This window comes from Zea mays, chromosome 10, assembly GCF_902167145.1.
Source record: "Zea mays cultivar B73 chromosome 10, Zm-B73-REFERENCE-NAM-5.0, whole genome shotgun sequence".
Taxonomy (NCBI): domain Eukaryota; kingdom Viridiplantae; phylum Streptophyta; class Magnoliopsida; order Poales; family Poaceae; genus Zea; species Zea mays.
Window position 1 is genome coordinate 140,627,912 of NC_050105.1, and position 26,083 is coordinate 140,653,994.

General features: G+C 51.3%; 1 protein-coding gene across 1 annotated transcript in view; it reads left to right on the forward strand.

Annotated features, from left to right (window-relative positions):
• Positions 1-26,083, forward strand: part of LOC103641981 (uncharacterized) — a 92,837-nt gene that overhangs the window by 65,058 nt on the left and 1,696 nt on the right. Inside the window, exons 28-35 of the mRNA XM_008665285.3 lie at positions 625-696; positions 1,090-1,234; positions 1,369-1,433; positions 1,526-1,591; positions 21,208-21,301; positions 24,255-24,291; positions 24,387-24,444; positions 25,627-25,737. Of these exons, the coding sequence (XP_008663507.2) occupies positions 625-696; positions 1,090-1,234; positions 1,369-1,433; positions 1,526-1,591; positions 21,208-21,301; positions 24,255-24,291; positions 24,387-24,444; positions 25,627-25,737 (648 nt within the window). The remainder of the gene's footprint in view (positions 1-624; positions 697-1,089; positions 1,235-1,368; positions 1,434-1,525; positions 1,592-21,207; positions 21,302-24,254; positions 24,292-24,386; positions 24,445-25,626; positions 25,738-26,083) is intronic.

Consider the following 26,083-nt stretch of genomic DNA (forward strand, 5'->3'; position numbering starts at 1 on the left):
GAATATACTCTAACACATATGGCAGTCTATGAGACACAATATCTAGACTTCCAAATATACTCTAACACTCTTGGGCTAGATTAGAAACCAATTTTGATTAGAGTTTAAGAGATAAAACAGAACAAGACTGCATGAGTTCATATCGTTTAGTGTTAGAGTCGGTTGGGATGAAACCGAGTATGATTCCTCTTTGAATAGATGGCTCGTGCCGGTATAAATATACAACCTCATCGATCCTAGAGAGGTCAGGCAAGCAATTTGATATCATGGTGTCATGTTTCTTTCAATCCTCACTATGTGAAATAAAAAGGATGACTAGTACCACTAATCAAGAAAACAATAGCTGGTCACTCCATGGAATATCTTTTCTCCAATGTGTGGATATTTTAGAGAAACAAACTGTAGACAAGCACATCAAAAGAGAAAAAGGCATCTTCCTTGCCTCATCACTGCAGGAAATATGTGGGTCACTGCATAAGAATACATTGCTGCACATACTGAAGTAGCGACAGTTGCTATACTAAGAAATTAACTTTTTGACTACACCTTTTTCATCTCATAAGATGGTAAGTCGCATTCAAACATGTACTTTACAGAAGTAACATTCAAACCTGTATTTTACAGCCTCCATGCTGCCAACTCGATCAGGTTTCAGGCTCTTGCATGACAAGCAAAACCTGCAGTAACTGTACAACGGTAATACCTGTAATTTCCATGCCTTTTACTTTATTGATCAATTCCAGATGGTTGTTTTCTGCACTACTGTGTCCTACTATATGCAATGGATAAATGCTTAAATTGTATGGTTCAATCATAATCCATGCAGTACTATATATAGCCCTAACAGCTCAGAGAGGTCCTAAATGGTTTAGGTGACTAGCTCCAATGCTGTTTTGGTAGTGTTTTTTTCATTTGTAACAGGCGCGAATGTTAATTGCCTAAACCCTGGGGTGTGGTGTGGGTGGGTGTGTCTTTTGTACTTTCTTCTTCTAATGAAATGATATACAACTCTCCTGCGTGTTCGAGAAAAAAATATATCGCAAGTAGAAATGAAATGTTTCTGATCTACTTGGCATGCTTTTGTCTCAGTGCTTCCTACACTCAGACTTGGATAATGGGCGTCCATCCACAACCCAATTCAGAGATAAACTTCCATGGTTTCTTGACGCACTTCCATCGAGTGATTGTTCTAAAGGGGGAAAAGGAGCTTATTCAACAAGTTTAGACCTCAGTGGTGTGTGTAGTGTTTTATGATTGTATACTTTATCATTACACTGTTTTCTAGGATTTGAAAATGTGTGTAACATATAGACTTCCAATAAGCAGGTAGTGATTAGTGAACTAGTGTTCTTGATGAATCTTTTTCAGGTTATGAAAGTGGCATTATACAAGCTTCGGCATTCCGAACATACCATACTCCCCTTAACAAGCAGGTTATAAACTAACATGCAACCCATTATGATTATCCCTGTATTTCATTTCAACATTGCAAAAACTAATCAGTATTTTTTATTCTTCTTCCTAGAGTGACTATGTTAACTCAATGAGAGCTGCCCGGGACTTCAGTTCTAAAATGTCCAGAGATTTGCAGGTACCTTGGCTGCAACACATTTTTTTTCTCGAACGCGCAAAAGAGTTGCGCATCATTATATTAAGAGAGGAAAAAAAATCCAAAGAGGACCAAAGTACAATGCCTAGAGGGCAAGCATAAGACTAGACCAGATTGAAAACAGTCTAGACCCTACTAACGGCAGCAGTATGGCCAAGACTTGCTAGCTGCAACACATTTTGACCAGGACAATATTAATGAAAAGTATAAGAAGTACAGCCTTCAAATATAACAAATACAAATAATTGCACAGTGGATAACAGCTACATAGTGTAACAAAGACCTATCCATTCTCTTGATCTATTTTCTCGTGCTTCAAACTCACAAATCTATACTACTCTATTAAGAACCTAATGTGTTGGGCACCTGGTGCTACCACGGCTTCACCCTTCGTGCTGACACTCTGGCCTGCCCCGCACGTCTCGACTGGTTATCCCACCCCATGCGTCCCGCCTCGGCGCCGTGCCCTGTGGGCCCAGCGCCCGTGCAGCGCTCTCTCAGCTATTGCCCTGTGGACCCCAGCACCTGCGCAGCCAGCTACTGCGACTGCCCAGCACCCGACCCCGTGCAAAAAATAGTGCAGATCGAGCACTCGAACCCACGCCTCCCTGCTCCAGAAATTTGGGGCTAACCACCAGACCACATGTAATCTTGAGATTGTTCCTGTAATCTTAGGTGCTCTCCCAATATGTTGTCATAACTATATCTATACTACTCTATTAAGAACCTAATGTGGGCATCTGGTGCTACCACGGCTTCACCCTTCATGCTGACACTCTAGGCCTGCCCCACGCGTTCTGACTAGTTCTCCCGCCCCATGCATCCTGCCTCGGCGCCTTGCCCTGTGAGCCCAGCGTCCACGCAACGCTCTCTTGGTTACTGTCCTATGGACCCCAGCGTCTGCGTAGCCAGCTACTGCGACTGTCCAGCACCTGACCCCATGCAAAAAATAGTGCAGATCGAGCACTCGAACCCACGTACCTTAGTGTTTAGAAATAAACAATAATTATATTTGAGTAAAAATCTCAATACTTATGTATATGATATATAACAGCCGTAGCAAAGCACTGGCAACTGGCTAATAAAATAGATTATGCTCTTTTTTTCCTCTATCATAGGAAGAGACCTTCTAATTGGCTAATAAATTTATTGATAGCACCAACCAACCAAGCTAATGCTTATTTGGAGAAAATCTCATTGTGCTAGCTTTATATTTTCAGTTGAGTTGCATGAAATAATAGTTTGATACTTCGTCTGTTCAAACTATAGTTTACTTCAACTTTGTCCTAAGCTAAACTTCTCTACCTCATAGAAAATGCACCAACATCTACAACATCAAATTAGCTTAGTTAAATTCTCCATGAAATATGTGTTGATAATGTGCCTTGCATGTCGGTTTGGAAGCGCTTGGAGTGGTCGAAGGGGAAGGCTCCCCATAATGTTATTCCGGCACCTCGAGGGTCAACCTCCGTTGTGAAGGTCCTTTCATGAAGAAATAGACCTTGGTCTGGAGTAAGGTTGAGCAGTAGGAGAAGAAAAATTTTAAGTTGATCGGTTCTCTAGTTCATGGCAAGGGCCTTGATCCGGTGATGCGGGGAATGTGCCCTAGAAGACCAAGAAATAGGAAATCAAGACAAACTGAAGATGACAATGTGGATCAAGGAGACAAGGGGGCCAAAGCAACAACGGAGTTGCCTCTTTGGGCACCGTTCTGAATGATGGCACTTTCTTGTTGGACCTCGTCGATGTGGAACTGTAGGGGTTGCCAATTCATGCGTGGGAAGCTTCCATGGCGAAGAGTCTGCTCAATCCTTATGGTTGGTGTTGGAACTTGCTCTCGGTTGCAAGGGGATCCAACAAGGGTGAACAGTGGTGTCAACAGGGCACACGCGCTAGATGGCAAAAGCTCTGTTAATCTGGCCTCTCACGGGCACTGTGCAGGGGTATTTATAGGTACCTGAGCGCGCAGCGCCTTGAGCTAAGGACGCATGTGCCCTCAGCTACCTAGATTATCCCCAGAATATTCCCATAAAGCGGGGTTACAGACCGTAATTACAGGGATGTCTTTACAAATTAGGCCCGTATAGCACGGCGGCCACGTGGGGCCCGTAACGATGGGCCGGATCACACGTGGGCCTCTGAGCTGGACGAGGCTGCACTGTGGGATGCCCTTCGTCGCCAGTCTTCGTCTGGTGCGGTACATGCGAAGGGTGTCCCTGCCTGTTTTGTCTCCGTTAGCTCAGCTGCTGCAGTGAAGACTTCGAGCGGAGGGTGGCGGCTTTGCCTTCGCCCCAACATTTGCCCTCCGAGGGACCAGTTCGACAAAGTTACCTGGTGCCGAAGACGTCGCTAGATGGCGGAGACGCTGCCCTCGCTCGAAGTGGTTCCGCGGGGGTTTTTGATATGACCGTTGATTGACGGCGTACTGTTGGATTGCGGGTTTCCCGAAGCGCCGCGCCCTGTTAGATTGCGGGTTTCCCGAAGAGCCGCGCCCTGCCTATAAAAGGGGGCGGGGGTCGGTGCTTTTTGAAATTCACCTTCCGCGCTCCACGAAAACCCTAGCCGCCCTTTCCGCCGTCTTGCTGCTCGTCTGCCCGCCGCGCTCTTGTTCGCCGGAGATCTGGCTCGAGTGAAGCAGACCGCCCGCCGCCGCCGACGGTACGTAGCGATGCCGTCTTCGTCTTCTTCCGCTGCCGCTACACCGCCGGCCGTTCCCTCGCCGCCGGCCGCCGCCTCGTCTGAGACGCTGAGTAGTTTAATGGCGGAGGAGTTGCGCGCCGGCGATTCTGTTGACTTTGGCGTATCGCGGATGTCGTCGGTCCGCGTGCAAGATATGCAGCGGTTGGGTTACTTCGGCGGCGGAGTTGCTCGAGTCCCGGGGACGGAGGAAGTCCCCGAGCCGGAGGGCGAGTTGGTTGTTTTCGAGGCGTTCTTCGCCGCCGGACTCCGTTTGCCTGCGCACCGATTTGTTGGCGAAGTCCTGCGCAAGTTCAACGTTCAAATACATCAGCTGACACCGAATGCCATAGTGGCTCTGTCGAAGTACGTCTGGGCGACGACTTCGTACGGCGGACAGCCATCAGTCGAAGTTTTTGCGAAGTATTATTGTTTGCACTGGCAGAAGAGGATGATTGGAGACGAAGTCGCTCAGTTTGGGTCGTGCACATTCACGCCGAAGACTGGCAAAACCACGATGCAGGTAGTCGAGTTGGTTCCTTGCGCCCGCAACAAGTGGGGCAACTGGAATGAATTTTGGTTTTACGTTGCTGAGGGCTCCGTCGAAGGCCATGAGGGACTTCCCGTGTCCGAGATGTGCTCTCATTTTTACTCAGCGTACCCGCCCTTTGAAGTGGCGGAGGAGGATGTGGACGAAGGGGCCCTTCGGTGCGCCGCTGGTCTGAGCAGCGGGCGCGACTTGGTTGAAGAATTCGTGGCGTACGGGGTGTGGCCCTTGGCGCATGGCTGGGCGTTGGGCGAAGTGTGCCCTCGCCAGATGCCTTTCCATGGCGGTAGGGTGGTGCGGAGTCCCGCCTTCGCCCTGAATCTGCAAAACCGCGATCCGGCCGCCTTTGTGCGTGAGGCGGAGGATGGGGCGGTGCGGCTTGTTGGACGTTACGTGCCGAGGACGGAGGGCCAGCGCAGCTGGGATATCCGCGGGTCGAATGACCGTTTGAACATGGTTTTTGAGTTAAATCAATTGCCATATGACGGCTACCCTGGTCAAGACGATGCGGACCGCCGTGGGAAGAAACCGGCGGTGGAGACTGGAGACGACCCTGCGCCGGCGGCCGCCCTATCCTCTAAAAAGAGAAAATTAGGTACTGCTATGGGAGGACTTGGGGTTTCTGATGGTTTTGCTAGAGAGTTGATGAGGACGTGCGCGGCCCCGGGGGAAAGGATGTCTTCGCCCGAGCTCCGGGAGTCTTCGGCTCGGATGCTGAGGGTTACCGAGGGTTGTTGGCCTAGGAATGTTCCTATCCCCCGCGCGGCTGGCAGGGACTTTTTTACATCTCGCATGGTTCGTGAATGGAGGGTTTTTCCTTATGGGCGGAATATTGCTGCTGTTGTGTCAGCAGTGATGGACAAGGATCGCCAGGGAGCTGCACAGAAGCGCCAGGCGGCTGTCAGGCTCGTTGAAGCCAGGCCGAAGAGGCAGCGGGGGTCTGCGAAGGCTACGGCCCCCGGCGGAGGCCGGCCGCCGCTGGCGGCGAAGTCGGGCATCCCTGCTGCTAGCAAGGCGCCGGAGGCAACGGCAGGCGCCGGAGGCTCGAAATCGGCGAAGGTGGTGCCGCCGTCCGGCGGAGTGGCGGAGGTCGCGAAGGCGGCGCGAGCGTTGCCGTTGTCGGGCAAACGTGTCGCCGACTTCGCCACTGATATTAGTGTGGAGGACTATCTTGGTGGTAAGTCGTTGGCTCTATTTATTTATTATATATTTTTTTATTCTTTTTTTTTAATTTATTCGTTGGTACGTCGCAGGGTCGGGCGAGGGCCAACTTGCTATGGTTGCGCCTGCCGCGGCGACCACGACGGCTGCCGCAGTGCCAAAGGCGAAGGGCGGGGCTCTTAGCGCCGGGGGCGAGGTGTCAGCCCTCGCGGTTGTCATGGATGAGGCGGGCGCTGCGACCCGCCGGCTGAAGGAGGTGACAGAGGCGCTGAGTCAGGTCCGCTGAGCTGGACTTCGTCCCCCCCTTTTTTTTTATCGGCTTGCTGGGGCCGCTGTCTTACGATTGCTCTGCAGGTGGCTGACTTCGCCAGCCGCACTGCGTCGGGGTCCCTCACGGCAGCTGTGGCTGCCGAAGTCGAGAGACTTCGGACACAACATGCTGACGCCGTCCGTGAGAAGTCGGCCGCCGACAGCAAGTGTCGCAAGCTGGCGGACAAGGTGGCCACGCTGGAGGGAGAAAAGGCTGACCTCCGGTGCCAGTTGGCGGGGGAGAGGAGGGAGACCAACGAGGCTCTTGTTAAGGCGCAGGCTGCGCAGGCGGAGGCTAACCTGGCACAGGCGGAGGGCAATCTTGCCAGGGAGCGCGCTGAGCAGCTGCAGGAGCGGCTCACCGCCCTGGAGAGCCGCGTGGAGAGGGCCGAGGCCATGTCACGCGCGGAAGCGGAGCGGACGCGCCTGCTGCTTGTGGATACATACCGTGGGCTGGGCGCGGGGACCGGTGATTTCGAAGTGCCGGACCGGGAGCCCGGACTTCGCTGCCTGGAGTGGGTGCAGGAGGAGTTGCAAGCACTCCCCACTGTCGTGGAGGGATTTATGGCGTATGCCTCCCTGGTCACCTGCGAGGGGGCGATGAACGCGCTCTCCCGCGAAGGGTGCCGGCACTTCGAGGTCTTCGACCAAGCCGATGAAGATTTTGAGCGAGATATCTTTAAGGTTGAGGACCCCGTAGTGAAGGAATCCGCCGGAGCCCTCTACGACCGGATGTGGGGTCTGCATGGTCGCGAGGTGGTCAGGGAGCGGGCCGAGACGGCGAGGGCGCAGGTAACGTTTTCGTTTGTTTGGTGTTTGTTGGATGTGGGCTGTGTGTGTGTTTGCTGAATTTTGTGTGTTTTTTCTTAGGCGGCGCGTGGCGAGAGGGTGGACGACTTCGGGGCGTTGAACAGCATGCTGTCTGACCCGGAGCCGACCCTGGGGACCGCGGAAGACGCGCCGGGTGCCCCCGCATCCGCTGTGGCCGGCGAAGACCTGCCCCTGGAGGTCGCCGAAGGCGCGCCTGATGCCCTCGCAGCCGCTGCGCCGAGTGCTGAAGATCCCGCAGCGGTGGCGGCGGAAGCAGCAGCGGAAACAACGGCGGAGCCAACGGCGGAGGCTCCCGCAACGTCAGGGCCGTCACAGGTGGCGTAGTGGGTGTAGAGGGTTAGGGAAATTTGTATATGTTGCTGAATTTTGGTTGTTGCGCAGGTTCAAGATTTGGGGCCTGCGCACGCAACCGCTACTACTAAATTTTTGGCGGCTTTGACCGCGGAAGATGGTAATGAATATGGTGGATCTGCATCTGAGTGTTTTGATTGTGCTGACTCTGGGAGCTCGGTTGAGTGGACTGAGGAGTCGTCGGAGGAGGACTTGGACTATTTTGCGGCCTTGGATGTGGCTGCGGCGGAGGCTTCGCCGCGCGTCGCGGACGCAGGAGATGCGCCAGGTCCTAGTACCGGGCGACGACGACGAAGGGCGATTGCGAAACGTAGAGTTAGTGGGGCGGAGGGGGCTCGGCTTCGTGTGAGTGGGGCTGGCCGGCAGGAACTGTTGTCTTTGCCGGCCGCCGTGAATACAGGTGAAGGGGAACTGCGAAGTCTTTTTGCGGGTGAGGAGCTTAGGATAATGTTATTTAATTATAGGGAGATGGGAATTATTCCTAAGGCTGAGCCGATGTAGAGTGTGGTGCCCTCGCTTGTATATGTAGAGGCTTGTATGATGAAGTTGTGTGCCCTCGCTTGTATACGTGTGCGAAGGCGTTGTGTACTTTGTCTAGTTTGTTCTATTGTGTTGATGTGATTATAGTTGGTCTTGGCGCGGACGGTTTGATGTTGTCGTTTCTGCCTTTGTTATGCTAGTCCGGTTGCACCTTTAGGCGACTTCTGAGCGGATGGTCTTCGCGGCAGACTTTGCGCATTTGTTGTGCTAGTCCGGCTGCACCCTTAGGCGACTTCTGCGCGGATAGTTTTCGCGATAGACTTTGGTTTTTTTGCACTTGTTGTGCTAGTCCGGCTGCACCCTTAGGCGACTTCTGGGCGGATAGTCTTCACGATAGACTTTGGTTTTTTCGCACTTGTTGTGCTAGTCCGGCTGCACCCTTAGGCGACTTCTGCGCGGATAGTCTTCGCGATAGACTTTGGTTTTTTCGCACTTGTTGTGCTAGTCCGGCTGCACCCTTAGGCGACTTCTGCGCGGATTTGTCGCACGCGAGGGTTGCTAGCGCTTAGCCTCGCGGTGACCTCGTGTTGGTCGAATGTCGAAGACCGTCGTCGCGGTCTTTTTTCGACGCATGTTTTTGCGGGGGATTTTTCACACATATATTACATGGCTCCGCCTCGTTAAAAACCTCACCCCCCGGGAGGAAAAGAGTGCGGGCCGATACAAGATTGTTTTTGCGAATTACAAGGGCGAAATCAGCCCTGAGGAGTCAAACAAAAAATTTACGGAGGTTGTCGATGTTCCAGGAGTGCTCCAGGTCCTTGCCGCTTGGCGTTGTGAGCCTGTAAGCACTGGGGGAAGCTTTTGTCTTGACTATAAAGGGGCCCTCCCACCTGGGCTCCAGCTTGCCCTTGGACTCCGTCCGAGCTGTCCGGACGAGTACGAGGTCCCCCTCGCTGAACTCCCTCGGGATGACTGAGTGGTCGCGCCATGCTTTGGTCTGGGCTTGGTACTTGTTTAGGGCCTGTAGGGCGAAGACTCGGTCTCCGTCAATGAGATCCTTTGAAGTTGGCTCGTCCACGTCGAGGACGGTTGACGGAACTGTTCGCGGGGACCCATGCTTTATTTCTTGCGGGGTCATGGCCTCCGATCCGTATAGAAGGCGGAAGGGAGTAAACCCGGTCGCCCTGCACTCAGTCGTGTTTAGTGCCCAGACTGCCTCAGGTAGCAGATCGGTCCATCTGCCCTTCTTTTCATCAAGGAGCATTTTCTTGACAGCTGTGAAGATTTTCGCGTTGGCGCGTTCCACGACCCCGTTGGACTGCGGATGATAGACTGAAGCGAAGGCAAGCTTGGTGCCAATGGAGAAGCAAAAATCTTTGAAGTCTTGGTTGTCAAACTGCTTGTCGTTGTCAACTGTTAGTTCGGACGGTACTCCGAAGCGGCAAACAATGTTCTGCCAGAAGAATTTTTGGGCAGTCTTTGATGTTATTGTAGAGACAGCCCGCGCCTCGATCCATTTGGTGAAGTACTCAACAGCGACGAAGGTGAACTTAAGGTTCCCCTGAGCGGTGGGCAGGGGCCCGACGATGTCCAGGCCCCAGCGCTGGAGAGGCCATGTATGGGCGATCAGCTTTGTATACTGCGAGGGGCTGCCTGACCGAGGAGAAAACTTCTGGCAGGCTTCGCAGGACCGTGCGACCCGATTTGCGGCGCAGATCATTGCGGGCCAGTAAAAACCCTGGCGGATCACCTTGGCAGCTAGGGCCCTTGGCCCTGCGTGTGAGCCGCACGTGCCACTGTGGACTTCGCGTAGGATCTGCATGCCTTCGGCTTCGGTGACACACTTAAGCATTGGCTGACTGACCCCTTTTTTGTAGAGTTGGCCTTCAATCAGTGCGAAGTCTCGGCTTCGATGTTTGAGGCGCTTGGCCTCACTGATGTCGGCTGGATGATAATACCCCTGTAGGAACAGGGTTATTGGTGCCCGCCAGTCCTCGGTCATGATAAGGTTGACTATGCGGTGGCCCTCGCTGTCGTTGGTTATTTGGAGCCCTTCGGGGCTCCGGACGGCTGGCGTGCCGATGACATGAAAGAACACGTCGGAGGGCAGAGTTTCGCCCCTGGCGGCAGCCTTGGCCAATGCGTCGGCCTCTTCATTCTTGGCCCGATCCACATGCTGCAAGGTGAACCCCTTGAATTGCCTCTCGAGACTTCGGATGGCCGCGAGGTACTGCATGAGCGCGGGGTCCTTTGCCGCATAGTCTTTCTCGACTTGGCCGGCAACTACCTTGGAGTCTGTTTTGATGATGCAGGTGGTGACTCCGAGGGCCCTCAGCTTGCGGAGGCCGAGGATGACTGCTTCGTATTCTGCTATATTGTTTGTGCATCTGTCGGATTCCAGATTGAAGCTGAGTCGTGCTGCATATCTGTGCTTGACCCCGACTAGTGAGGTGATGACTGCAGCGACGCCTGCCCCCGCATGGCACCATGCGCCGTCGCAATGGATCGTCCAAACCTTCTCTGCGGATGGGTCTGACTGTGTTGTTGGCCCAGTCCAGTCGACGACGAAGTCTGCCAGGACTTGAGACTTGATAGCTGTCCTGGGCTCGAAGCAGATGTGGTAGCCGGAGAGTTCGGCCGCCCACTTGGCAATCCTCACCGACGCCTCCGGGTTTCTGAATAATTCGCCGAGTCCCCTGTTTGAGGTGACTCGGACCTTGAATGCTTCGAAGTAATGGCGCAGTTTGCGCGACGACATGACGACTGCGTAGGCAATCTTCTCCAGCTCTGTCATGTTGCACTTGGACGGTGTCAGCACTTCGGAGACATAGTATACGGGGCACTGCCGGACCACGCCCTCGACAGTCTGCTCCTGCACCAGTGCTGCGCTGACCGCATGTGGCGAAGCCGCGACGTAGAGCAGCAGGGGGAGCGAGGGGTCGGGGCTGGTAAGGACGGCCAACTCTGTCAGGTACTGTTTCAATGAGGCGAAGGCCGCCGCCTGCTCTGGTCCCCAGGCGAAGTCCTTTGCACCACGGAGTGTCTTGAGGAAGGGGAGACTTCGCTCGGCGGACCTGGAGATGAATCTGTTGAGAGCGGCCAATCTGCCTGTCAGGCGCTGGACGTCCCTGACGGACTGCGTAGGCGTCATGTCTAAGATGGCCTGAATCTTGGTTGGGTTGGCCTCTATGCCGCGGTGTGATACCAGGTAGCCCAATATTTTGCCTTGGCGAACGCCAAAGACGCACTTTTCCGGGTTTAGGCGGAGTTGTGCGTCTCGCATGTTCGCGAATGTTTCGGCGAGGTCGGCGAGGTGGTCCTCCTTGCTCTTGCTGGCGACGACGATGTCGTCCACATATGTGAATATGTTTCTGCCGACTTGCCCCTCGAGCACAGTTTTGGTGAGCCGGGAGAAGGTGGACCCGGCGTTCTTGAGTCCCTCTGGCATTCGGATGAAGCAATATGTGCCGAAGGGTGTTATAAAGCTGGTGCTAGCCTTGTCTTCTTCCTTCATGTATATCTGGTGGTAACCGGAGAAGCAATCGAGGAGGGACATGACCTCGCATCCGGCCGCGCTATCGACTATTTTGTCGATCCGCGGCAGCGGGAAATTGTCCTTTGGGCAGGCTTTATTGAGACTGGTGAAGTCGATGCACATTCGCCACTTCCCGCTCTTTTTCTGCACCATCACGACATTGGAGAGCCATGTGGGGTAGGCCACCGGCTCGATGAATTTGGCTTCCAGGAGGCGGTGCACTTCTGCCTTGGCGGCCTCCGTCTTCTCGTCGGACATCTTGCGAAGCCGCTGCTTTTTCGGCCGTACCGAAGGGTCGATTCCCAAACTGTGCTCAATTATTGATCGGCTAACCCCGACCAGATCGAGGGCCGACCAGGCGAAGACATCTTTGTTCTTGGCCAGGCAGCAGAGGAGCTTCTCTTCTTCATGCGAAGTAAGGTCTTCGCTGATAATGACTGTCTGCCTGGGCGTGGCCTGGTCGAGGGGGACAATCTTGGTCCCGTCGTTGCTCTGCAGCTGGGCCTTGTCGTGCTGCTTATTGGTTGGGCTGGCAGGCGCAGGGACCTCGCGTTGGGCCGTGAGGCAGTGCACGTTTCTTTGATCGGGCACGAAGTCCCGCTCTATGTTGCGCGCAGTCTGTTGATTGCCGAAGACTGTGATGACGCCTAACGAACCTGGTATCTTCATGCATAGGTACAGTCCGTGAATGGCTGCTTCGAACTTATTAATGGAGCCCCGGCCCATGATGGCATTGTAAGGATATACCATGTCCACGATGTCGAAGGTTATTTGCTCGCTTCGGGCATTGGGTGCTACACCGAAGGAGAGAGGCAGCTCTATTTTGCCGACGGGGAAGGTGCCCTTGCCACCGAAGCCATACAGCGGGTTGTCCGAAGGCTTAAGCAGGCTGTGGCTTATGCCCATGCGATCGAAGGCGTGGAGGAAGATGATGTCCGCCTGACTGCCGTTGTTAACTAGGACTTTGTGCAGGTCCCAGCCTGCCACGCTGCAATTGATAACCATTGCGTCGCAGTGGGGGGCACTGCGCAGGTCGACGTCCCGTGCGTCGAAGGTTAACGGTATGTGGGACCACTTTGTCTGCACGACTGGACCCGTGACGGCGACATGGTTGATGCTACGGTAATGGTCCCGCTTCTGCCGCTTGGTGTCGAAGTCAGTGCTGGACCCCCCAGTTATCATGTGGATGACTCCGCGATATGGTTGATCGGCGAAGTCTTCCTGCTTTGGGGCATGGGGGATGTTTTGATGTTGCTGGTGTGGTGGTGGGGGTGGAGGAGGTACGATTTGTACTTCCTGATGGTGTTGGTAAGCGTGGTGCGGTGGATGCGGGGCGGGAGCGTGGATATATGGTGGAGGAGGTTGCTGGTAATTGTGCGCGACAATTCTGGGGTTGTCGGCTGGCTGCGCCCGTGCCATTCTCTCTCTGGTAGCCTTCGTTTCGAGGCAGTCTTTGGTTTGGTGGGCGCAGTCTTCGCCATGGAAGAGGCAGTAGAATCGGCGCGGCGGTTGCGCACGCCCTCGGCCCCTACCACGAGTGCCATTTCCGCGGCCCTGGGGGGATATTCCTGGCGGCGAGGGGGGTCAGCAGCGGGATGCTGGTTGGCGATGTTGTGCACTTGCTGCTGGTTGCGGCCGTCTCGACCGGAGTCTGGCTGCGGAGTCCTTGTCCACGTGCGGCTGGACTGTGGGGCATCTTTTGGCTTCCTTTGGGACTCAATCTTGCGCTGGTGGAGTTCTTCGGATCTGGCGTACTTTTCAAACAACTGATATAACTCCTGGAGGCTCTTTGGCGGATCTCTGATGCAGTGGCTGTAAAGGACGCCAGCGCGAAGGCCACTGATAGCATAGTGGATGGCAATCTGGTCATCGACTGAGGGCAGCTGTGATTTGAGTGTTAAAAATTTGCGGTAATACTCCCTCAGAGTCTCCTTTTCCAGCTGCTTGCATAGCGAGAGTTCGGCCAGGGCGTCGGTGTCTGGGCGGTACCCTTGGAAGTTGAGCAGGAACTTGTCCCGGAGACTTCTCCAGGAATCAATGGACAGCGGAGGCAACCTGGTGAACCAGGTGAGTGCCGGACCCTCGAGGGCGATGATGAAAGACTTCGCCATTGTGGCGTCGTCCCCTCCGGAAGATGCAACGGCGACCTGATAACTCATTATGTATTGAGCCGGGTCGGTGCTGCCGTTGTACTTGGGATAGGTCCCTGCCCGGAAGTTAGCTGGCCAAGGCGTTACTTGCAGGTGTGGCGCCAGGGGACTTCGCTCATCGAGATAGTTGACCTCTTGGAACGGCGCGGCGTGCGGGAAGGTGAAGTCGCGCTGGGGGAAACGCGGGTCCTCCGGTTGCGCGCGGTGTTGCAGGGGGGGGGCCATGCTGCAGGCCGAAGTGGCCTTCGCGCGTGTCTTCGAGTTGTGCGCGCTGCTGGGGGGGTGCCTCGTGCTGCAGGCCGGGATGGCCTTCGCGCTGCATCAGCGCAATCTCCCGCTCGAGTTCTTGGGCCTTCTGCTCTTCGTCGCGTATCATTTGCCGCACTTTGGCTAGTGCGGACACACGCTGGCGCTTGGCCTCCAGTATCTCCTTCTGCCTCTGGAGATTGCGGTTCTTGAGGCGCAGGGCGCGCAGCTGTAGCTGTTCTTCTGCTGAGACGCCGAGGACTTCACCGTCCTCGGTGAGGTCTGCGCCCTCCGGTGGTGCGAAGCCTGAGGGCAGCTGCGGTTGTCCTTCAGGGTCGCAGGTGCGGAGGGTGTCGTCTTCACAGGCGCGAGGAACGTTGTCTTCAGTGGCCTCTTGGTGGGTGGAGTGGGTGAGGGCGAGGGCCTTGCCCTTTCTTGCGGCGAGCAGTGCTGCCTTCGCAGCCTCGTCAGCCTTCGGGTTAGCTCTCTTGGGTGCCATCGCAGGTGGTTTTCTCGTAGCACGAACGGTGGGCGCCAAATGTTGGAACTTGCTCTCGGTTGCAAGGGGATCCAACAAGGGTGAACAGTGGTGTCAACAGGGCACACGCGCTAGATGGCAAAAGCTCTGTTAATCTGGCCTCTCACGTGCACTGTGCAGGGGTATTTATAGGTACCTGAGCGCGCAGCGCCTTGAGCTAAGGACGCATGTGCCCTCAGCTACCTAGATTATCCCCAGAATATTCCCATAAAGCGGGGTTACAGACCGTAATTACAGGGATGTCTTTACAAATTAGGCCCGTATAGCACGGCGGCCACGCGGGGCCCGTAACGATGGGCCGGATCACACGTGGGCCTCTGAGCTGGACGAGGCTGCACTGTGGGATGCCCTTCGTCGCCAGTCTTCGTCTGGTGCGGTACATGCGAAGGGTGTCCCTGCCTGTTTTGTCTCCGTTAGCTCAGCTGCTGCAGCGAAGACTTCGAGCGGAGGGTGACGGCTTTGCCTTCGCCCCAACAGTTGGATTCACCAAATTCATGAGGATTCACCAAATTCATGATGGCACTTCAACCTAATTCTTGCCTCAGAGGATAAGAACAATGACAACATTAATAGAGCTATGATGGATCGGTTCCTGCATTATCGCTTTTGGCCACAGTGAGGAGGCCTTCTCTCTTGTGCTTGTTCTATTCTTTTTTGGACCCTCTTTTCCTTCTTAATATAATGACGCACGGTAGTCAGGAGAACCGATGTCGTAGGATGGGAGGCACTCGGGGACTGACCCGGCCACAGTGAGGGATCGGGCCGGCGGCGGCTGCACAGAGGGAGGAGCCGGCGGCGGCTGGAGAGGAAAGGGCAGCCGGCAGCGGCTGGAGAGGGGAGGGAGGAAAAAAATGGCTCTATGCCATGTGGGAAATCCTAACCCTAACTTGGGGTTGGGTTATGTATTTAATTGACATGAGTTAACTAGGCCTGGCCCATTACACAGAGGTGAGAGTAAATACATGGGGAGAACCCAAACCCTAAACGGGATTCTAACACCTGGTACCATCCGGACTGTTCTGACTCTGGCTCTCTTACGAGCTTGTCCAGTAAATCAGCTTGCCGTCAAGAATGCCTTCCTCCATGGCACTCTGACGGAGACGGTGTATTGCACTCAGTCGGTCGGCTTTGTGGACCCGACGCACCACGACATGGTCTGCAAGCTCAATTGGTCCCTCTACGACCTCAAGCAGGCGCCCCGAGCTTGGTACAATCGCTTTGCCACCTTCTTGATTTCACAGGGCTTCATCGAGGCCAAGACGGACACCTCCTTGTTCGTCTTTCGCCACAGTCTGGATACTGCATACCTCCTCTACGTCGACGACATAGTCCTCACGACCTCCTCTCCCAACCTAATACGGCGCATCATCTCCTCTCTCCATCAGGAGTTCGCGATGAAGGATCTGGGTGAGCTACACCACTTCCTAGGGATCACCGCCGAGCACCGGCCCTAGGGCCTGTTCCTCCACCAGCGCCAGTACACCATCAATAACTTCGAGCGCACTGGCATGGCTGATTGTAAGCCCTACACGACTCCGGTGGACACTTAGGGCAAGGTCTCCTCCGATGATGGCCCTCCGATAGCTGATCCGACCAGCTATTGGAGTCTCGCCGGGGCCCTGCAGTACCTCGTCTTCACTCGCCCCGACATCACCTACGTCGTCCAGCAGGTGTGCCTCAATATGCACGCCCCACGGGAGCCACATCTCACCGCTATGAAGCGGATCCCGCGATACCTCTGGGGCACCACCGAGTTCGGCCTCCTCCTTCGACGGTCTACTACCACCGACCTCGTTGTCTACACCGATGCCGACTAGGTCGGCTATCCTGACACGCGTCGGTCCACCTTCGGTTTCGCTGTGTTCCACGACGACAGCCTCATCTCCTGGTCCTTGAAGCGGCAGCCTGTCGTCTCCCGCTCTAGCGCCGGGGTTGAGTACCGCGTTGTGGCTAACGGCGTCGCCGAGGCGGCGTGGCTTCGTCAGCTCCTCCAGGAGCTGGACAGTCCGCTGACGCGGAGCGCCCTTGTCTACTTTGACAACATCAGTGCCATGTACCTCTCCACCAACCCCGTACAACATCAGTGCACGAAGCATGTCGAGCTCGATCTCCACTTCGTCCAAGAGCGTGTCGGTGATGTGCGGGTTCTCCATGTCCCGACCACTTCTCGGTTCGTCGACATCTTCACCAAGGGCCTCCCTACATCGGTGTTTGAGGAGTTTCGGTCCAGTCTCAACATCTGTCGTGGCTAGAGTTTCGACTACGGGGGGTGTTAGAGTTATTTGTGGCCTTGTACTGTAATGGGGTGTTTCCTGTGGAATGGGCTTAGGCCCAACAACTATATTATAAACATATCTCTCCCTACCCTAGTTAGGGTTAGGGTTTCTAGCCCACTAACATAAAGTCTAGAGCCCCCTTGAGCTGGATGGTCTTGGCATTTTGGATCTTGAACGCATGAGTTGGGCTTTGCAGATCAGATGGCTTTGGTTGAGTAAGATTGAAGCTTCTAAGGAGTGGTCTGGACTTGAAATTCTGCCACATAAAAACGCTATAGCTATCTTTTCCATGGCTGTTACAACTTCTGTGGGAAATGGTCAACACATCTTATCCTGGACCGATAGATGGTTTATGGAAGGTAGTCTTGCTGACATTGCTCCGACGATATCTGAGATAGTTCCTTCCAGGCTAAAGAAGATGCAAACAGTTGATCAAGGTTTGGTCGATCGTAGTTGGACTAATGATATCCAAGGGAACCTGTCATTGGTTGGCTACTATGAATTATTTCAACTCTGTGGTGGCTTACATGAAGCTAAGCTCTCCACTCAAGAAGACCGACACTTTTGGATATTCTCAAGTAATGGAAAATACACCTCTAAGTTGGCTTTTTGATGTTCTTGTAAGGTTCTATTAGCTTTGAACACTAGAGACAGATCTGGAAATCTTGGGCTCCTCCTAAGTGCAAATTTTTGGTTGGCTTCTCGAAATCGGTGGCAAAAAGGGGCCTTCCTCATCTGGAGCATTGTGTGCTCTATGATCAGGAGGAAGATGTGCAAAACAATTCTTACTAGTTGTGTCTTCACCAGAGAATTCTAGTTCAGAGTTTTCTCCAACCTTGGGCTAGCTTCTAGAGCACCTAATCAGTCGACCTACAGCTTCGTCGATTGGTGGAAGCGCTCAACTAAGCGTTTGACAAAGCCGATTAGAAAAGGGGTCAACACACTAGTAATTTTAGGGCCATGGTGCTACGAAGCATAGAAATGCAATTGTATTTGATGAGGCTAGGCCTTGTGTGCAAGTTGCTCTTAGGTGCTTTGAGGAGGAACGCCATCTCTAATGTTTCACAGGCTGCAAGCCCTTGGTCATGGGCCTGGTGTAAGCTAGGTCTACATATCTGGTCGATATGGGCCATGTCTTCTATTAAGAACCTAATGTGGGCACCTGGTACTACCACGACTTCACCCTCCGCGCTGACACACTAGGCCCGCCCACCACACCGCGCAAAAAAATAGTGCAGAGCGTGCACTCGAACCCACACCCCCCCTACTCCAGAAATTTGGGGTTAACCACCAAACCACATTGAACTTAGTGTTTGAGTGAACTTTATCAAAACAGGAGATGCAAATACGACTTTCTTTCATGCGCAAGCCAGGTTCAGGAAAAAGAAGAACTTTATTCATACACTGATGGTTGACGAGAACATTGTTTCTTCTCAAGAGGCTAAACAGCAGGTTATGTTTTAGTTTTATAAGGATCTGATTGGTAAAGTGTTTGAGCGAAATTTTAGTCTTAACCTTGCTAATTTTCACAAAGGCAATTTGGAGCTCTCGCATTTTGATAATCCCATATCTTTGGAGGAAATTAATTGTGCTATTTTAAGTCTTCCTAATGATAAAGCCCCTGGACCTGACGGTTTCACAGGGCGCTTTTATAAATGCTGTTGGGATATAATCAAATGGGACCTACTGGCTGCAATCTTAATTCTCCAACAAGGATCCCCTGGAAGGCCTAGCATATATTACTCTCATTCCAAAACATGTTGAGGCTATTCTTCCGGGAGATTTTAGACCAATCAGCCTAGTTCACAGCTTTGCTAAACTTATCACTAAAATCCTGGCTAACAGATTAGCTCCTAAACTGGATAAAATGGTTAGCACAAATCAAAGTGCCTTCATTCGGGGTAGATGTATTCATGATAACTTTATTATGGTCAGTCAAACTGTCAAGATGCTGCACCATAAGAAAATCCCTGCTATTTTCTTGAAGCTAGACATTAAAAAGGCCTTTGACTCAGTGCATTGGGCATTTCTTCTGGAAATTCTTCGACATTTGGGTTTTGGACAGGTTTGGTGCGATCTGATTTTGAACTTACTATGGACTTCTTCCACTCAAGTTCTTGTTAATGGAGTGCCTGGACAGCCTATAAAACTCAAGCGTGGGTTGAGACAAGGCGATCCTCTGTCTCCCTTTTTATTCATCTTAGTCATGGATGTTCTTAATAGTCTATTCATCAGGGCAGATGAGTGTGGATTATTACATCCCCTTGCTGGCAGAAGCATTAGCCAAAGGGTTTCAATGTTCGCAGATGATGTTGCTGTTTTTGTAAAACCAGTTTCTCGGGACTTAGTGGTGGTCAGAGAAATTTTGAGGTGTTTTGGTGTTGCCACAGGTCTTCAAACTAACTTGCAAAAAAGTTTCTCCTACCCAGTTCAGTGCAATTCTGAGAGAACTGTGTTGGCTGTTCAGACCTTGGGGTGTGCCTAAAAAAACTTTCCCACAACCTATCTTGGTCTCCCTCTGAGCAGCAAAAAACTTAGTGCTAAAGACCTCGCTCACTGGATAGAGAAAATTGCTGCCATGCTTCCAGGATGGAAGGCTGAACTTTTAAATCTTGCGGGGAGAATCACTCTTATCAAATCTGTACTCTCTACCATCCCAGTTTACTTATTTACTGCTCTTAATGCTCCTAAATGGGTTATAAAAGCCATTGATAAAATTCAACGGAACTTCTTATGGAAAGGAAGAAAGGAGGCTAGAGGAGGTAACTGCCTTGTATCTTAGGATAAAATCACTCGGCCTCTTGATTTGGGGGGGTCTTGGAATTCCTAATCTCCAAAAGATGAACTGGGCCCTACAATTGCGATGGCTTTGGCTACAAAAAACTGCTCCTTCTAAGCCTTGGGGTGGCCTGGATCTTAAAATATCATCCCAGGCCCGTGCTTTATTTCAGGTTGCAGTGTCTACCACTATTGGTAATGGTATTTCAACTTTCTTTTGCAAAGATAAGTGGATTCATGGGTATTCTATTATGGATATAGCTCCCCTTATTGCTGCTGCAGTTCCGAAGAAATTTAAAGATGTAAGGACTGTGCAGCAGGCCCTTACCTCTCACTTCTAGGTTCATGATATCCAGAGGAATCTCTCTCTGGCTGAGATTGAACAATATTTACAATTATGGGAGGTAATTGATTCTTTTCAGCTTCAAAATTCAAATGATCAACATGTGTGGATTTTTTAGCAGCAATGGACTGTATACCTCCAAATCTGCCTATAGAGCTTTTTTCATTGGAGCGGAATCCTTTGAGCCCTGAAAAAGAATTTGGAAGAGCTGGGCAGCCCCTAAGTATAAGGTTTTTGTTTGGCTGGCCATAAACAATAAATGTTGGACAGCTGACAGACTCAAAAAAAGAGGGCTTGATCATCCTGAAAATTGTGTTTTATGTGACCAAGAGGACGAAACTGTGTAGCATATTTTATCTAATTGCGTCTTCACAAGGCAGTTTTGGCATAGTATCTTTACTCCAATTGATCTCTCTTCTGTGGGTCCTAAAAGAAGAGATTTAGACTTTGCTGAATGGTGGAGAAAGACTTCATCTAGGATTCCTAAGAGCAAAAGAAAGGGGTTTAATAGTATGGTAATCCTTGGGGCTTGGAGTATTTGGAAGCAGCGAAACAGGTGTGTTTTTGATGGTGCTCGACCCTGCCTTTCTACCTTAGAAGACGGATTTAAGGACGAGATGAGATTATGGGTTGCTGCTGGAGCCAGGAACCTGCGCTCTCTTTTCAACCCTGGATAAAGTAAAGTCTTGAAGCCTATTGAAAGACTGGGGTGTTAGTGTGTTGTATGTGTCTGTGTTGTGTGTGATTTTGTGGATGTGAGTGTGTGTTTTTGTTTTGTGTGTGTTCTGTTTGTCCCGGACCTCAGGCCTTTTTTACTCTATTTTAATTCAATGATACGCAGCCCTCCTGCGTATTCGAAAAAAAGATACCCCCTTCGTCCCAGTGTATAAGGTGTAATCACCTCTGGTTCAAAGATCAAGAAATATATTTAATTTTCTCTATACCACTGCATCGATATACGTATGCATAGGGAGAACACGCCTTATATTGTGGGGATAAGAACAAAAAGTGGTAACCGTAGCAAAGCACGGGCAACTGACTAGTATATTCTATAAGTATGAGCTAAAAGAGATGTAAGTTTGTCCCCTATTTTATCTCGGGTAGGGGATGTAGATTGTATCGGACTTTTTCTCTCTTCTTAATATAATGATACACAACTCCTTTGCATATTAAAAAAAGATAATGAATTTATTTGAACTTGTAGTTGTTAATATTGTTTTTCTAAATTCTTGGTCACTGTTAGAGAAGTTGTAATTAGGGCAAAGCTAAAGTGATCTGTAATTTGGAACTGGGGGAGTATTTCACAAGGGTTGCTTCTGAGAATTTTTTAAGTTGTGCTTTCTAACAACCCTCTGGTATATCTTATTCACGCAGATGAAAATTTTCCCATATTCCGTGTTCTATATATTTTTTGAGCAATACCTGAGCGTGTGGAAGACAGCTATCATGAACATATGTGTTTGCCTTGGTAAGTAACTAAATCCGCTATTTGTTAATTTATTTAGTTTTGTCTTATGACATAGGAGTATTTGTTACACAGTTATCCTGATTCATGAATTTTCACCCAGTATAACTATTGATATAAAAGAGAGCTAATATATTCAATTAGTATCCTAATATAAATACACAGCATAGATCGTTCCTGCTAGACTGTCATATGATTGTTTACTCGAATTAGTTTATCAGATTGCACAGAAGGGTTGTTGAGTGCCAGTTGATAGAACTGGTTTTATGATCCATTGCACTGGTATTGGTAGAGTACTAGAGTGAGCTTCCATTGAATTGATTGCTACTTGTTAGTCGTTCAGACAGTATTTATGAAACTTCCTGTTATGTTTCTTGAAGAAACTAGTGAGTTCCTTACCCAGCTTTGGCGGACCTGGAGAGAGAGGTCCCAGTCAGGTTATGAACAGTTGCACAATGTTCTGGCCGAAGCTGTCCCATCCAGCTAGGCTTCTAGCTGAATCTTTCTTACAGTGTTACTTTTGAACAAATGAATGCTATATATTTTCTTCAGTTCTTCACTAAACAACAAGTTTCCACTCCATTTATAGCCTAGATGAAAACGAAAGTAATACATCAACACTACAAAAAAGGGGTAAATATTTTATTCCACATGGTTTTTTGCTCCACATATTTTCTTAATTTTGAATTACCTGCTAGACATAATCATATAATGAAGTGGTAAGAAATTTATTGCGTTTTGAAAGCAGCAATGCTTGTTGGATTGATTGGGTTGGAACCATGTACATGTAATATGTATAGGGAGGAATTCATCTGTTTGTAGAAACAGAACCAGATATGATTACCTCCCTAATCCTAATCCTAATCCAATCACAGCTAAGGCTGGCCGGCTAGATATGGTCATATATGTTGAAGAGTGAACTGTTTTATGTATTGCATAGAGGAGGACTACAATATATAGAGACACAGGAAACCCTAACCCTAATGGGCCGGCAGCCTAACAGTGGTGCCGACCCACATACACTCACACACACAGTCTAACATCCCCCCGCAGTCGCAACGGGGGCACCACACACGATGAGACTGGAGTAGATGCCGAAGGTAGGAGCCGACGGGTTGAAATCCCCCCGCAGTCGCAGCGTCGTGATGGTGCGAAAGTTGAGGCTGGAGTAGAGACTAGAGACCGTTGTGTGCTGCAAGAAGACGATAGCCCCTAGATGCCGAGGTAGCCGAAGTCGAGGTGGTCGCTGTCGGGAGACACCTAGCAGAAGCCTGATCTTCGGGAGGGGTCGACGTTCGAGCGTCAACGATCGGCGGGGCGACGCAACAAAAGAGCACCAGCAGGCCAAGGACCTTTTTGCTTCGTCGGTCGTCCGGTCGTCGAGGATCCCCGCCAGGGAGGCCGGCGGCAGCGCACGCGTCTGCGCCGGTCAGGGTGTCCGCACCCGCGGTAGAATAGAAAGGGAACGACGGATCCGGCCGGGAAGGCCACGGCAGCGACGGATCTAGCCGGGAAGACGCGATCCGGCCAAAGGGACGGCGGATCGAGCCGGGATGGTCGCAGCAACGGGGATCCGACCGGGAAGGCCGCGGCAGCGACGGATCCAACGAAGGCGATGAAGGGGTGGGCGGCGGGGCGGGTCCAGCCGGGCAGGGGCTTGCGTCGGACCTGGCAAGGGGTGTTGACTGCACTGTGACGGGAGAAGTTCGAAGGGTGGCGCTACTTGGTGCTGCTGGTCGAGGTGATCGACACTAGGGAGAGAACGTCGGCGCGCGCTCGCATGCTCGCGGATCTAGCGACGCAGACACAGGGGCGCGCAGATCCGGTGGCGCGGCTTGGGAGGCCGGGGAAGGGGGGGTGCCCACGGCCAGTGAGGCGGCATGCGTGCAGCCAGGGAAGGGGAGGGGCTGGCCGGCATGAGGGGAGGGGCGGCCACGACGCCGGGCTGCAGGGAAGGGGCGGCCGCGGGGAGGTCCAGCGGCTGGGAGATAGGAGGGGGCGCTGGATGGAGGAGGAAGGAGGTCCCTGCGTCCATGGAGTTGGGAGGTCGCCGGACCTGGGCGCTCCCTGGCCAAGGGCTGGGAAGAGCAGGGGGAAGGCCGACGTTGAGGGAGGAGCTCGCAGGGGAGACGCCATGGACGGAGAACAGGAGCTCGGCTTAGGGCCTAGCGTGGTCGAGCAGAGCCGGAGGAAGCTGGGCGCCATGGGAGCTCCAAACCTTGGGGGAAGATGGAGATGGGAGGTCGCGGCAGGCGAGCGTGCACCCAGCCCGCGCGTGCGCCCTCCGGAATCTGGCCCGCCGCCGGCGCCGCTGCGCTCAGTCGCCGCGTCTCCAAGCGGGCTCGGGCGCAGCCATGGCGCAGGCCCTGGCGCAGACCCGTGGCCTCCGGCCAGGCGCGGCCCAGCGCGAGTGCGGCCTGGGGAAGGGGAGCCGCCGGCGGGAGGGGAGAGGCGGGCGCTGCGCGCAGGGGCGGCGGCGCGTAGGAAGGCCGCGGACGCCGAGCGCGAACGGCCGCCGTCAGGGGAGGCAGCAGGCGCGGGTGGGTAGGTGCCGCCCCGGGAGGGAGGAGCCTCTCGGGGACGGCGGCGGGGAAGCCTGTGGGGTGGGAGGCGTCCGCTGGAAAACCCTAAACCTAATCCTCTGATACCATGTTGAAGAGTGAACTGTTTTATGTATTGCATAGAGGGGGACTACAATATATAGAGACACAGGAAACCCTAACCCTAATGGGCCGGCAGCCCAACAGTGGTGCCGGCCCACATACACTCACACACACAGTCTAACATCCCCCCGCAGTTGCAATGGGGGCACCACACACGATGAGATTGGAGTAGGTACCGAAGGTAGGAGCCGACGGGTTGAAAATATCGACACACGGCCCAGGTCCAGGCCCAATAATATGCACGCCTATAATACATTTAATCTGATCATGATCATTGTGCAAAAAAATTGCAGGTACCATTTTTGTTGTTTGCTTCATAGTTACCAGCAGGTCAGCTGAGTCCATTCATAATCCTAGTGCCAGCTATTTCCAATTTGTACTCTATTTATTATATCCTTACATTCATTATCTTCTCTTGGTTTCAGTTTATGGGCTTCAGCAATAATTTTAACTGTGCTAGCAATGATAGTCTTGGATATGATGGTATGTTTGATGTTCTTTTAAGAATGCATACTCTTGGAGTTTGAATACATTTGAGAACTGTGTAGCTTAATTATTTACTCCTAGTGAGTTTATAATGTACATACCAGATTTGAAGTATGCTATTAAACAAACCTCCTAAATTATAGGACTCACCCATTGGTGAAGCCTGTGGATGTGTTACCTAGCTATGCTACAACTTGTAATAATCATGCTGAAATATATTTTTTTATCTCGAATACGCAAGCGAGATGTATATCATTGTATTAAGAAGAGAAGAGAGTCCGAAACAGACTTCACCCTCTACCCGGACCCAGTAGAGGGTTGCCAAAACAAAACAAGCCCTATAGCTGACCTCTGTCCTAGACCCTGAACTTGACCTAGAGCTTGTTGGTTATCAACTCCTGCAAGATACCAAAAACAACCTTTATGAGAAGCGGAGAGCCGACTACATACAAGGACACTTCCTATCAAAAACTATAGCATTCCTATGTTTCCAAAGCATCCAAGCACCCAATATTATCACCGAATTGACAATTTTCTGTCACTGAAATATAAAAATGCAACCTTTATGATTGAATCTAGAAAAGTGTCCCTTTTCATCACCTGCCATTACTGGCATGTACTGCGCTCCTAGGTATTTTTGTATATAATTATCCCTCCGTCCCAATTTATAATTTGTTTGACTTTTTTGTGCCAAGTTTGACCGTCTCATCTTATTCAATTTTTTTTGAAAAAACAGAAAATTTAAAGACATACTTAAAGTATATTATATGCTAAACAATATCACAGTATTGTTTTCCTAGATGGATTCTTTCCTAGGGGCTTTCCTGGCAGTGTGGGGTTTTTTTGTTTTCCTAGATGGATTCCTTCTTATATGCGTGTTTCTGGCCCCCGTGAGGGGTCTTTTGCATTGGGCCTTCCTTTAGACTCTGGTTTCTTTTTCTTCTTAATATAATGAGGTATAAGATGAGCCTGTCAAACTTAGGATAAAAAAGTCAAACAAAATATAAGTTGGAACGGAGGAAGTATATATATAACCTTTATAACCTTAGTTTATATGATGATAGGGAACTACAGTACAATTTTACGCCCCTAGTAATGATATTCATTCCATCTCTTGCAATGCTAAATTACCGTTTACTCTAATTTTTATTTTCCTTTTTGTCCTGAAATTGTTGGCAGGGGGTGATGGCCATCCTTGGTATTCAGCTCAATGCAATTTCTGTTGTAAACCTTGTTATGTCGATAGGAATTGCTGTCGAGTTCTGTGTTCATATCACGCATGCCTTTATGGTAGGTTCATTGTACATTTGGAAATATCAGTCCCAATTCTTTGATTTTTGCTGAGTTATGTGATCATTGGAAAGTTCTAACCCTAACATCTTCGTACTGCATTTGAAGAATCTAAAAGGTTTGGCATGAAGATGCCACACTTTTCAGTCCATTTCCTCTGTACTTTGTTTCACATAATTTCACTTGTCATGAAACCTGTCGAGCAGTATTTGCATTTTAATTAAATATATTTTGTGACTTTGTGTACAGTCTGCATAAGTTCCCATAGCAAGGAACAGGATAATTCTAATGCTACACAATCCATTCAAACAGAACTGCATAGCTGCTTGGTTCTGATACAATTACA